The sequence below is a fragment of the Schistocerca nitens genome, chromosome 3, assembly GCF_023898315.1.
Source record: "Schistocerca nitens isolate TAMUIC-IGC-003100 chromosome 3, iqSchNite1.1, whole genome shotgun sequence".
Lineage (NCBI taxonomy): Eukaryota > Metazoa > Arthropoda > Insecta > Orthoptera > Acrididae > Schistocerca > Schistocerca nitens.
The window spans coordinates 872,837,111-872,851,653 of NC_064616.1; the positions used below are offsets into that span (position 1 = coordinate 872,837,111).

General features: G+C 38.4%; 1 protein-coding gene across 9 annotated transcripts in view; it reads right to left on the bottom strand.

Annotated features, from left to right (window-relative positions):
- LOC126248911 (battenin) overlaps window positions 1-14,543 on the bottom strand; it is a 247,016-nt gene that overhangs the window by 13,819 nt on the left and 218,654 nt on the right. For all 9 annotated transcript variants that reach the window (XM_049950390.1, XM_049950391.1, XM_049950394.1 and 6 more), the window contains 3 exons: window positions 11,453-11,596; window positions 3,440-3,710; window positions 1,880-2,029 (listed from right to left, as the gene is read on the bottom strand). In XM_049950390.1, the coding sequence (XP_049806347.1) occupies window positions 1,880-2,029; window positions 3,440-3,710; window positions 11,453-11,596 (565 nt within the window). The remainder of the gene's footprint in view (window positions 1-1,879; window positions 2,030-3,439; window positions 3,711-11,452; window positions 11,597-14,543) is intronic.

Here is a 14,543-nt window from a genome sequence, read left to right on the forward strand (position 1 = left end):
GGCTGTGGCATACCTGCCCTATGTGGGATCTGTTTCTGCCAAACATCAGCAGGTATCTCAGGAGGCATAACATCAAGTGGGTGTTCTGTCCACCTACCAAAATAAGAGGACTTCTGGGAAACGTGAAAGGTGACATGGGTCTAAAAAAAAAAAAAAAAAAAAAAAAAAAAAAAAAAAAAAAAAAAAAAAAAAAAAAAAAAAAAACAAGAACTTATAATGTACTTTGTCAGTTTGGCATGTCAAAGATTACAGTGTACAGTGGATATGAGGTGCAAAGAACATCAGAGGTACACCCAACTAAGACAGGCAACTAAATCAGCCATTGCCAGGCACTGTCTGGAACTCAATAGTTCCACAAACTATGATGAAACAAGAATTCTGGCACAGAATCCCAGGTACTGGTACAGTGTTATGAGAGTCTATAGAGGTAAAGGTTACAGAAAACCATATGAATCATGACACTGGGTACGAACTCAGTAGAGCCTGGAATACTGCACTGGAGTTGCTGCAAACACAATGACAACGGCAGTGGCAGCAGTAGTAGGAGTCCACAAAAAGAAGAACTGAGTGTGTGGACATGGGGAACAAACCACAGACAGGGTACCAGGTGCACTGGACCATAGTTTGAATGTCGTCACTGGATGCTTCTAGTGGGAGCACACCACAAAGGGAACACCTAGAACAGGACTGGACCAAAAATGTAATGCCAATGTGCAAACGGGTACACTGGACTGAAGATGAAATGCCAACATTCGGCCTAGCATATCGGATCAGAGAGGGAATGCATATAAACACTTTCAGCAGGAGCAGACCATAGACTGAACACCTAGAACTGCAATGGGCCGAAAACAGAAAATGCCAATGCATGGACAGGTGCACTGGATGGAATGCCAGCGCTTGGCTTGGTGCACCGAACTAAAGAGGAAATGCCTAGCAGGAGTGGACCACAGAGGGAACACCTGGTATGACACTGGATTGAAAACAGAATGACAGCATGCAGACAGGTATGCTGGACTGAAGACAGAACACCAGCATTCGGATTGGCACACTGGACAGAAAAGGGCACACACACAGACGCTTCTGGAAGGAGTGAACTGCAGACAGAATGCCTGGAACTGAACATGGAGGTGGAAGGCTGTAGGTACAAATATGGGATCCATTCACTTGACGAGCTGTCTCAGATAGCACCTAATGAAGATAATGAGTCATGTTGTCAGAATATTGTGCATGGAAAGAAAAACACTAAATCAATATATCATTGCTGAGAGTAAGCCATTTCATTAAATTAAAGGATCTTTTTGGTTTCTGGATTTCATTAATTTTTGTTTCACAATTTTCAAAGTAAATTTAAAAGAGTGGAATATGGGAATGTAAGTACACTGTAATTTTGTGTTCATTGGGTGATCTATGTTTTGCTTAAAGTGTCCAGGGATGGACTTTTCTTATTGTTCTTGGTAAGATATTTTACTAGTTCTATGTGCACTGCGTACACAAATATTTCTGTATCTTCTATTTATCATCCTTCCTCCAACACTGTATTACACAGAGCGGAATGTGGCACTTTTTTATGAATTGACTGAAACTTGTCTGCATGCTTATTATAATCTGGTTAACGAGAATTTGTTCAAGATGTGATCTGAAATAATCTTCAAATATCATAAAACAATTTTTGAGAAATTGATATAAAATCTGTAAAATGGTACAAAATTTCAAGGTTTTGACAATATTTTCCAGATACAATAGAGGATATTGTCAAAAGCTTGGAATTTTATACAAATCTGACATGACAAGTTCACCAAGAACTTTTTCACAACTAATTCCTTATGAAAGAATTTATGGCTTAAGTTCAAATAGATAGTAATACATAAATAACAGTTACCTGTAATATGGACATCAGCCAGATCTGACGAATGATGATAAAAGATGCTGATGTTCGGGATATAAATACGCCAATTTGATAACAAAGTTGCATCCAACGGTACTGCTCACTATGACTTATCCATATTCCAGGGAAATAGATGAGTTCAAACTGTAAACAGAAATACATCATTCTTCACTAAATTTGTAGGTGTGAGTTAATTTAATTACTGAGAAATAAATCCCAATTCAAAACAAAAGTAGAAACTAAAACAAGCTTCAAAAAGTAGAGTGAAGAGGAGTGTCTACTACCAAATTTTGTGATAGGAACAAGTGTACACATAAAAATGGCACATACAGACACACAAATTAAAACTGAATATTTTCAAAGCTACAGACACTATTTCTTTCTTTTTAATATATGTGCCCAGCTGCCTATTAACAGTAGTTTCAAACAAAGAAGCAAGCGATGGAGATCTTAAAAGTGGCAAATGAGGAATCAAACATAAAAAATTAATCATCCCAGTGTGTACAAATAGATGAATCATTAAGCCTCTACAGATGGCACAGCGATTGGGTCATGTGCTCAAATGTGTGTGCATTGTCTCTACATGAGCCTAAGATAATAGTGATCAGTGAGACATTTATGTTTCAAGACGGCATTGTACATAAAAATAAGTAAATGTAAGGATGTGACAAAGTGGCAAAAAGAGGCAATCAAGAGGCAATTTTAGTCAGAAAAAGATCCTGACAGTGGAACCAGAGAAGCATTTCATGGCTTCTGAATCAAAATTGTTTCCAAACCCAACAGGAATTGCTGCAGGCAGTGAATGAAGGTCCAGCCCAACCTGTTGGTGAGAAAACAATGCAACAGGAACTGCCCGCAATGAACATATGGAGTAGGTCACCTCACCATTGCTCACACAGGCAAATAAAAATGACAACAGCAAAGTATCACCGAGCTGGAAGAATATGTGACTGGTTTTCTGAGCACTCCCCCGTGCTATTACATCTTGATTGGCCTGCAAAATCATCTAACTTGAACCCCACAAAAATTCTGTGGGGTTTTGGGAACCGCGGGTAAAATGCCAACATCAGCATTCCCACAATTTGGTGGTACTACATGACCAGATCCTCAGAGAATGGCTTAACCTGAATGTGATGAACCTGCACAACCTTGTTGACTCACTTCCTAACTGAATCCTGGTGGTTATCAAGTTTAGGGGTGGAATTACATGGTATTCAATAATGCTTATGATTTTTCTAGGAGTGACTAATTTTTTGTCCAGTGAGCCTACATAACAAGTTACAGAAGAAATAAAAAGGATAATAACTCAGTAATTCAATAATGGAAGACAACTGGTTTAATACAGAGAAAGTGGCTCTTATGGGAAAGAATTGTACAATCCAAAATGTACTGAAGTAGCTATGCTTGTGTAGTTAAGTGCCAGTTTATTATTTTTATTCAAAATATCTTTTTGCACATACCAAAAACAGCAATGACAGCTATAAAACCTAAAAATATCTAAATTGAGACTAATTCACCACTATTTTATTCAGAGAAATGAGTTTCTGAACTTACCAGACCTTGATTAATAAAATATTCAAATAAATAAACTGTTCCCAGTGGAACCATGTACTTCAGAAGAGATGGAATGTATTTGAGTTTGGTTTTCAGTGACTCATTTTCATAGGCAATATCAGCCACTGCAGACGCTTCTGCTACTGTTGCTACCTCTACTGTTCCTTCTCCAGTACCAGACTGTATTGACACATTGCTCTGAAACTCTTCCACTCCTGGTGTATCCACAGAATTCACAGAATGTGATGGACGTTCTAGCAGCACCCAAAATCTGGAAATTAACACTCAGAATGATGATGGTGGTGATGAAAAAAATTATCACAACAATAATTATAGGATTTTGTCATAAACTGAAAAGTAAGTCTACGGCTATGTCTCGACATAACTGCTCCTGGGTGTGCACAAGTGTGCGTGCATGCTTGTGTGTGTGTGTGTGTGTGTGTGTGTGTGTGAGAGAGAGAGAGAGAGAGAGAGAGAGGGGGGGGGGGTTGCAATTATGATACATGGGACAATAGCTTTTCTGACAGTATCTTTAACTTGCCAGCACAAAAGCTTCCATCACAAAAAAGAGATGAAAATCAGAACAAATGTTTCCCAACCAAAATCTGTAATAAGTCATAATATTGCAGCCACAATGCTGTCGTTGATGAGAACATGAATATGAACATATAGTGTCACTCATTTAAATCGAGCAATGCACCTAGCATTATGAATGTCATAATGGTTGTTGGTACTGATGGTTACAGCAAACTCCAAAAAATCAATCAGAAATACATACTTTTTCTCCTAATACACAAGGGATATGAGCTTCCAAGTAAGCAGTCTCCTACGCACCCTCTTTTTCTGTTTCATAGATCACATTCTCGAAAACTTGCCACATTGTGGAATGTGTCAGTAGGTACACAAGTAAGATATATTTCAGTCTCCTGCAGTGAAGATGTGTGCTTCAACTCAATGACTATTGTTTTGTTTCCAGAGTCTTACGTCAATAGCCATCTCTCCTCCCCTGTCACAATACAAGTCAAAAAGTCATCATCCTTCTCTGGGTACCATATAAAAAACATTAATGACCTCATAATTTAGTGCTTGCTGTGGTCTTCTCTAGCAAATGTGGGACTCAGTGGGAACATAATACGCAAACATTTAGCCAGTCTAACACAATTTTGTGCAGCAGCAATAGCAAAATTTGTGAAAATTTCAGAGGTAGAATTTTCGTGAGGAATCATCTGTTCTTTCTCATATTTTCTACCACAGCATGGATCAATCCATAAGTAACAGGACATTACCATCCCTTGTGTTCCTCATAATGCACATCTCCTTCGCCTTCTTTTCTGGTCTGTCACATCCATCTCCGTAACATTGAGGTAGTCATGATTTGTTCATCATATACTTCATAAATTAGATGATGAATGTCAACTGCTGACAAAATTATATAAACCATATAACTGATGACACTTTGCACATATCAGTGATATACATTTTCTTAAACATTATCACAAGTTACAATAAAGTGTTTACATTGTTATCATCTTTTGTTCAAAAATGGCTCTGAGCACTATGGGACTTAACATCTATGGTCATCAGTCCCCTAGAACTTAGAACTACTTAAACCTAACTAACCTTAGGACAACACACAACACCCAGTCATCACGAGGCAGAGAAAATTCCTGACCCCGCCAGGAATCGAACCCGGGAACCCAGGCGCGGGAAGCGAGAATGCTACCGCACGACCACGAGCTGCGGACGCTATCATCTTTAACAATATCATCTCTGTCCTAGTAATCTGCATCCCCCCCCTTTCCCCAGCAGATACAAATGCACTTTCTTGTGATCGCAGAGCATTTGTAGTATATATTGCACAAGCAACTTACTTACTGGGTATCCTTTATAATAAGAAAGATAATATTTTTATGAACTAACTTCTATATTAATATATGAGGTCTGTTCCAAAAATCCCAGAACTTTGCCCACAATTTTTTTCTACACTTACCTTTAACTTACTGTGCATGGTCTTCTTTGAAATACTCATTGATACACCACTCCCAGTGCCATTTCCACTTCCGGAAGCAGTCTTGGTACACATCTTGCTTGACTGCATGAAGCACTGTCTGAGAATTTTGTTTTATCTCATCTATCATTGCAAATCTTTGTTCTTTCAATGGGATTTTCACTTTGGAAATAAAAATAAGTCTGAAGTCCACATAGGCCTGGTTTGGAGAGTATGGAGGATGAGGCAGTACAGTGACTTTGTTCTTTGTGCAATAGTCATGCACCAACAGTGATGAATGTGCGGGTGCGTTATCGTAATTCAAGAACCACGAACTGTCTCGTCACGTTTCAGGCCATTTCCTTCTCGTATTTTCTCACAGGCATCCCAAAGATGTCCCGATAGTATCATCGATTAACAGTTTGTCCCTGTGGCACGAATTCATGATAAGCTAATCCTTTAAAATCAAAGAAAACTATCAGCATGGCTTTGACATTTGACCTGACATGACAAGCTTTTTTTGGTCTTGGAGAACTTTTCTCAATCCATTGTGAAGATTGAACCTCATAACTGTTACAATTCTCTTAAGGAACATCTCATTCTCATTTGCATGATACTAAAGCTCTTCACAGATTGCGAGGCTGAAGTCTTTCTGGTCTTGACTCATGAGCCATGGGATGAATTTGGCAGCAATACGGTGCATTCCAAGCTGCTGTATCAGGATTTAATGACATGATCCAACTGAAATGTTACATTCTTCTGCAATCTCTCAGGCAGGCAGTCTTTAATTGGCATGCACAATTTTGTTGACGATCCTGACATGAGCATCGTCAGTAGGCATTGAAAGACATCCTGAACGAGGGTCATGTTTCACTTCCATCCAGCCACTTTTAAACCATGTGAACCATTTGTAACACCGGATATGGCTTAAACACTCATCACCACAGGCTTACTGCATCATTTGAAGTGCCTCTGTAACGGTTTTCTTAAGTTTCAGACAAAATTTAATGCATACGCATTGCCCCTCTAACACTACCATCTCAAAATTGGCGAACTGTGTGACATTATTTCTGCTCAACAATGCACTGAGCAATAACTAACAGACATACAACAACAAAACTTCCGGCAGTTACACATTAAACACAGGCGTGTGCAGTGATGCCAACCGCATTTTGCTCAAACACACCACTGGCGCGAAATTACAAATGTTGTGGAATTTTTTGAACATATCTCATATAAGTGGTGTCTAAAAGAATAAACATCATTTTGGTCCTGCAGCCATTATGAATGCAGACAGAAACGAATTGATGACATTTAGCTGCTAAAGGGCATTGATTTACATCAATGGGGAAAGTTGAAACTTTGTGCTGGACCAGGATTTGAACCCAGGTCTCCTAGTTGCTAGACAGATGCTTTGACCACTAAGCCATCCAGATACAGTGGTCTTCACAACTGCATGGACTACCCTGGCATGCCCCCCATTCCTAACTTGCTTCTGAACTTACATGTTTGAGTATGGTCAGCATCTGCACTGAAGGGGACACTGGCTAGCCTTGCCTTAATTATATATGTGATGTCTGCTCTCTCTCTCTCTCTCTCTCTCTCTCTCTCTCTCTCTGTGTGTGTGTGTGTGTGTGTGTGTGTGTGTGTGTGTGTGTCTACGTAAGCTCTTACTTCCAAAAAGCTCGCCAACAACAAATGAAATAGGGGGTAATGTGGGGAACAAGCCAGTGCTAGTGGGGTGTGTAAAGTATTGGTCTTCCTCAGTTGCTCAGCCAAGATCAGTCAAACAGAATGTCTGATGTATCCCATGAGCCACTAACAAAGAGACTGCATCTTATATGAAATTCATTGTCTAAATATTGTTTCAAAACTTGGTCAGATTACATAAGACAAAGAAAAGGTTAAATATTGTGAATCTCAACATGGCTCACTAATTAATTACTTCTGAAATCCATGTTGTGTGCAATTCTAAAAGGCAAGGAATATTAATGCTAAAAAGTTCTCCTTTTGGAACTAGATGCAGTTTATCGCGTAAACACATGGTAGATTTTACTTTTTGAATTATTCCACTTTTTTCACAACATTATATGCATGTAATATTATAGTTACAGCGTTCTAATTCTGGAATTAAGTTCAATTTATCATACAAACATTTGGTAGATGTTACCATGAAGATACATCTACTTCTTGAATTTTTAAGGAAAAACCAATTTTCATACCTAAATCTTGTGGAAAGAGTTAGATTAACTAATCTTTGTTATTAAGCTACAAAGCTAATATGACAGCATTACATTCATTATATGTAATAATGAAGCTGTACCAAGTCTTAAGACAACATTGACAATTTTAAAAGGTAAAGATTTAGAACACAGATGTCCAGATGCTTCCAGCTACCATTGGTTCCATTTGGGAAATTCTGGAGTTCAAAATTTAAGAGTTACTGGGCTAAGGATTTTACAGAACATATATAAAGTGCAGAAATACTTATATAAAAATTGAGATCACTGTTAGTCTTCAACTAACAATCATATAAATAATTTCGTTAACCAAAATGGGTGCTGTTTGGGCATTGTTGCAAACACTAGAAGCAGTTTTGGAACAAGCTTCCCCTTTGCCATCTGCACCAAGAATGTATAAGTAATGAGGTGTCTGCACCTGGGAGGTTATCCGATCATTGTTAGTCATATGGGAATGTGCTACGCTCCGTTGTGAATCTGTTCATGTCCGCTTATGCCTTGGATGGTGTTCATAATGGCTGACATTATTGTGTTTCAGTTGAATGATATATCATGTGTAACTGGTGAAACTTTGTAAAAGTGAGCTTGCTTTGATTATGAATTTATATGGAAAACCTGTGTTTCGTTCTCCATGTTCTGTTTTGTGTGGAGGCTGCTATGTTATAGAAAACCACGTGGCAAGTGTCCGAGATAATTCTCCACTTTTAAGGAGAGCAACTAACTTTTTGGAAATGGAAACAAACAGCAGAAATCATCTCTGAACTGATTCAAGAGCTGAGAATGATGGGACAAGCTGTAAAGATTTTCATACTTATTCTCAGGTGTGTGAACATCGATGTGGCTGTCTGCACCAATAGTTTTAAGGCCCTTGTGAAAGGCTGTGGTATCTAAAAATCACAGAAGACTACCAAACATTTCAACTTACAAAATTAGAGTACAGGCAACATAATTATTATCCACCATCCCACACACTGCCAGAAAGTTTTTTTTTCCTTTCCCCCCCCCCCCCCTCCAATCCCCTGGATCAACATCTTAACCAACAAAGAAAGTAAGAACAATTCATGCATGTGGATTCCCTGAGTTGTGACACCTATGTTCAGTGTGTATTAATGTTCCAATTGTTCCATACACAAATATGGGACATGAGCACTGCACTTGTTTAAAAAGTTGTGGACAATAATCTAAATACCAGACACCATGGGCCAGTGAACCCATTGACAATGATATGGACAGGAGCACCACTGCACCTTATGTCAATTGAGTAAGTTGATGTATGAAAGCAGTTAAATGTAGAAATGGCATTGAAAGAATCAGGGAAAAGCATTTATTAAGCTTGAGTACTTTATCTCACAGATAATGGCAGAGAGAACAGTAAAGTTTCATTGTCTAAAGTCATAACGTGGCAACAATTCAAAATAAAGGTACAGCTTTTAGTAATAATATGATGAAATAGGGAAACAATAAGAAGGTCAACAACACAGAAATAAGATAATGCAAGACCAAATTTAAAACATTCTTTGTACTGACATCTAAGGAGTATGAACGTAACAGAAATAAATGTTATTAGTCAAAGTAATTACAAGGCACCAGCCAGCATAGATGTGGAGTGCAGGTGATTTTTAACAATCATTTCATGATATGTTTGTTCTACCCAAATACACAATTATTACTTGGTCCAGAGACAGGCATAGTTGAGGCTGCCTTTCACCTTCATAATGTACGACAGGTGTGGTAAGCACATACTGAAGGCAACATCCAAAAAACATCATAAGAAGATTTGATGACAGGGCTGAACAAATGCTAGATAAGAGAGAACAAAATGTATGACGATGATGATGATGATGAAGATGATGATGATGATGATAATGATGACAATGATGATGATCCTCCTAATGACTAATAAACAATAATTTAACATCTGACTATATGGCAAAATTTGGTATTTAATCTTCTTTACACAATTTCAAAGTTTCCTGAAAACTGTTATCCCTCAACTTGCTTCAACTTTTATGATAATGGAACAAGATTTACATTAGGTTTCTTCAGAGGGTCCACAGAGCTAATCATGTCCTTCTATATGTAGAATACCAGTTTGGAACGGTGGGAGGCAGGCCAGACTGCAAAGCTTTTTATACAAATGCCAAACTGATTACATTTTCAAATCAAATTCTGATTTTGCAACAACTACACTGAAAACATAGACCACAAAATCAACTCTCCTTTATTTTAAGGATTAGGGTGTAGGTGTACATCTGGAAAATCATTTCTCACATACACTGATGGGCCAAAACATTATGGTCACCACCCATTGTGATGTTGAATGCCTCCTGGTGGTGTTGCAGGAACGTGACACAGTAAGGAAAGAATGTAAGCAGAAAAGAAACAAGTGGGCAGTCAGCATAGCAAAGACATGGGCTGCGAATGCAGAAATCCACTGATATGAGTGCTTTTAACAAAGGAGACATCGTTGTGGTGCTGCGGCTGGAAACAAGAATCTCTGAAATGGTGAAACTGGTCAGCTGTTTGCATACTACTGTCTTCAGCACCTATGGGAAGTGGTTGAAGGAAGGTGGAATGACATGTAGGCGATGTGGTACTGGACATCCATGTCTCATCACAAAATGTAGATGTCAGAGGATCACCCACTGTGTAATCCAGGATAGGCAGTGATCTGTGGCAGATCTGACAACTACAAAGCTGGTGCAGCCACAAGTGTTTTGGAGCACATTGTTCAAAGGCCACTGTTGAACATGGAGCTCTGCATTACATGACCCATATGTGTTCCTGCATTGGCCCAACAATATCGCCAGTTATGATTGCAGTGGGCATGGAATCACTGTGTTTTCACCATGGATAAATGGAAACACATTGGCTGTTGAATGAATTACATTTCTTGTTACAACAGGTCAATGGTTGGGTCCTTATATGCCATCATCCAGGCGAATGGCTGCTTGAAACGTGCACCGCACCACAGATGCAGGCCGGCAAGAGCAGAATTATGCTATGAGGTACACTGAGTTGGGCTTCTATGGGACTACGGTAATAATTGAAAACACCATGACAGCAGTGAAATATGTGAACATTATTACAGACCACCTGCATCCCTTCACTGTTGAAGTCTTCTCTGATGGTGATTACATATTCCAGCAGGATAACTCTCCACGCACAAGACCAGAATCATGCTGCAGTGGTTTGAGGAGCATGATAGTGAACTCACATATATGTCTTAGCCATCAAATGCTCCTGATCTGTAACCACTGGAACACACATCAAGTGCCAACTGCGTGCCGACAAACCAAAGCCCAGTAATTTAGTGACCTGTGAGTAGACATCTGGTGCCACACACTTCTGGAAACCTATCAACGACTTGTAGAGTCCATGCCAAGCAGAATTGCTGCTGCATTGTTTTTGAAATGTGGACCAACACACTATTAAACAAGTGGTCATAATGTTTTGCCTCATCGATGTATAATAGTAGATGTGGCATGAAGTAACTGAAGATAGAAATACTTGTAGAATAATTTGTTTAGTGACCATCTAACCTGTGGTTTTCATTCTGTGCTAACTTACTAGATTAATGCTGGAAACTGAACATTACATATTCCAGGGAAGCAATGAAAAAATTAGAAGAATAGAATGACATGAGCAGGTTGTAAATGTATCAGTGCTACCTGAGGACATTAGAACTTTATGTACTTGTCAATCAAATATTAATTCACTATGACTTATATCCACAACAGATAACAAAAACTCCATAGAAGTAATGTAATGCTAAAATATACTCACGACAATGCCATTACTGCTGGTACTGCTAACATAATCAACAACGAATCATTTGGGCTGATGCCAAGCGCTGTGAGACCTGCATATGAACCAGCTCCCAGTACACCAGCTGCTCCAGTCCCTGAGGACCATGCAGTAATCGGGTTCCTAGTAAAATAAGGAAAACATACATGGAATATTATATTAAGCTTTAATTCACACTCAAAAATTTTTTAACTTCGAATTATTCTTGTTCCTTCTATGTATCATTCACAATATTAAACTGATATAAAATAGGTATATAGCCACAGATTATTGTACACTAGACACAATGAACCACCTGAGAAGCATGTTTCCCCTTACAGCTAAAGGAATTTTGTATATGCATCTAAGGTTTATACCAGCATCATATATAAGTACCTTTTCCACACTCAGTTACATTTTTCCCAGGGATTATTACAATTTCATGTAGCACACAGTTTACAGAATATCATATTATGAGAGCTTTGCTGGTTTTCAGGAGTTTATATGCTCTTATATTATTTTGCAGATGTTTCAGCATTTTATTATGAACACTTTAACATTCTCATCTGCCAAAAGCATGTCTGATTGTTTGAATGAATGTTCAATAGTATAAGAGCATATAAATTCCTAGAAACCAAATTGCTGAAACCCAGCAAAATTTTCACAATACAAGATTCTATAAGTTGTGTGCTACATGAAATCACGATAATCTCTGGGACAAATAAGTGTGAGCAGAAAATGTATGTTGGTTAACTCAATTGAATGTATAGTTTTACTAATTAAAAATATATATTGAGGAAATGGAAACACAGGAAATAGAAAAGCACATGTATAATGAACTAACACTTGAACCTGAACACTTACTTTTCCTACAACGCCTGTCTCACAGGTTCAGTCTGTCAGCAGCTGTCTCTCCTATGTTTTAAGCTACACTAAGCTAGCACACAGTTTTAATCTGCCGTGAAGTTTTATAATGGCATAAACTCTGCTGCAGAGTGAAAAATTCATCCTAGTAACAAGCTTTAGAAAATGATTCTGCCATTCCCCTTTATACTCTTTCTGTCAAGACTGTTAATCTAAAAAGATCTGCAAGAAATATTCTGGAGAGTTTGGACTGGATGGAGGTATTGGCATGTTCAAAGTATGAGATGACCCATCAGCTGTGAATGGATTGCTCAGATGGTAAGGGCTCTGCTATCCCACACTCACTACACGCGAGTCCCTCTTATCACTGGGTCCAAGTGACCTGGTCTTTCTTTTTGACCTTCCTCAACCTACTTCAGGAAGGAAGGGGATAATTTTGTTTTTAGAGGTGGCACACCTGTCCAATAACAAAACGCAAATGCTCTTAAGCTGTTTGTAAGTCATAAACATAGATACTGTTCCAAAAATTAGGATTATGTTTATATGTGTCTATCAGCAGTTCTAAGCATTTCATCTTCTCAAGGTAACTACTGACAAATGATTGTCTCATAGTTTATTAGTTTTGTCGATTGAATTCTCCTTTGGCACAGTAGGTAACAGAATTTTTCAAAAAATGCAATAACATGCCCAACAATGAAAATGTTTCAGGCTCAGGAATAGTTAATTCTTATGTATTTCCATTTGATGAATTAAAAAACCACCATAAAAATGACAGATTAGCTCTTGCTTTGGGGATGAAGTGACATGTCATTTCTATAGTCAACATTTTTAGTTTGCGGGTAATTTGTTTTTGGAGGTGGCACACCTGTCCAATAACAAAACACAAATGCCCTTAAGCTGTTTGTAAATCATAAACATAGATACTGTTGCTGTGACTGTGAGTTTCATACAGTTTCTGCTGTAATTGCAGCAGAATTTCTGGCTTGAAAATGTTTTTTAAAGTAAAATTCTTAAAAATGCCACAAAAATGTGTAAATAAGGTGAATAATTTTTGTTACACTTGTGGTGAAATAACATTTTCCTCACAGAGATGCAATCTGTTGCCTCTCGTGAAGACTGCCTATCAGCATTATTTTGATATGAAAGTAGGGGACCAGGGTAAGCCTTGGGCTCCACATATATGTTGCAACGCATGTTCAGTTACACTGCGAGAATGGCTCAAAAATAAGAAATAATCTTTGGCTTTTGCTGTGCCTAAGGTCTGGCTGGAGCCTACAAACCATACAGATGACTGCTATTTCTGCTTGACTCCACCTACAAAAAAGGAAAGAAGAACAGTCCAGAACCTAAATCTTCAATTTGCTACTCTACCCATTCCGCATACAGATAATTTACCAGTCCCTACTCCACCTGAAAATTGTGTGCTTAAAGTAGAAAATGAAGACAGTGTGGAAGAAGAAGAAGAACCAAACAAGCCTTCCTCATTCCGTGATCCTGATTTTGAAGGAAAAGATGATAAATCACACAGAGTGAGTCAAGCAGAATTGAGTGATCTCATTAGAGACCTTGACCTGTCAAAGGAGAAGGCACAAATTCTTGGGTCTCAGCTACAGCACTGGAATCATCTTAAAAGTGTTGTCACAGACTCACAGTACAGAAAAAGTCATGTGGAACTGCTACCCATTTTTGGAGAAGAAAAACAATCTTGTTGTTTGCTGTGACATTAATGGCTTGATGAAGTGTTTGAATTTGAACCATGATCCAACTGAATGGAGGCTATTCATAGAAGCCTCCAAGCTTAGTTTGAAAGCTGTATTACTTCACAATGGCAACTGTCTTCCTTCTATTCCTGTTGGTCATGCAGTTCACATGAAGGAGACATATGCAAATATGACAGCCCTCTTGGACTCAATCAAATATCATGAACACAAATGAAAAATGTGAGGTTATCTAAAACTCATTGCCATACTCTTAGGAACGCAATTGGGGTACACAATACATTGTTGCTTCTTATGTATGTGGGACAGAGTGTAAGAGAAGGAGGGATAGGAAATAACATTATATGGAAGCAGACTGGCCTGCAAGAAATCTTAACCCTAGTGAGAAAAATGTCACTGTCGAGCCTCCCATTGACACATAAGATGATGATCTTCCACCCCTGCAGATCTAAGCTGGGTTTGATAAAAAATTGTGTCAAAGGCATGAATCAAGAAGGATGGGCCTTTAA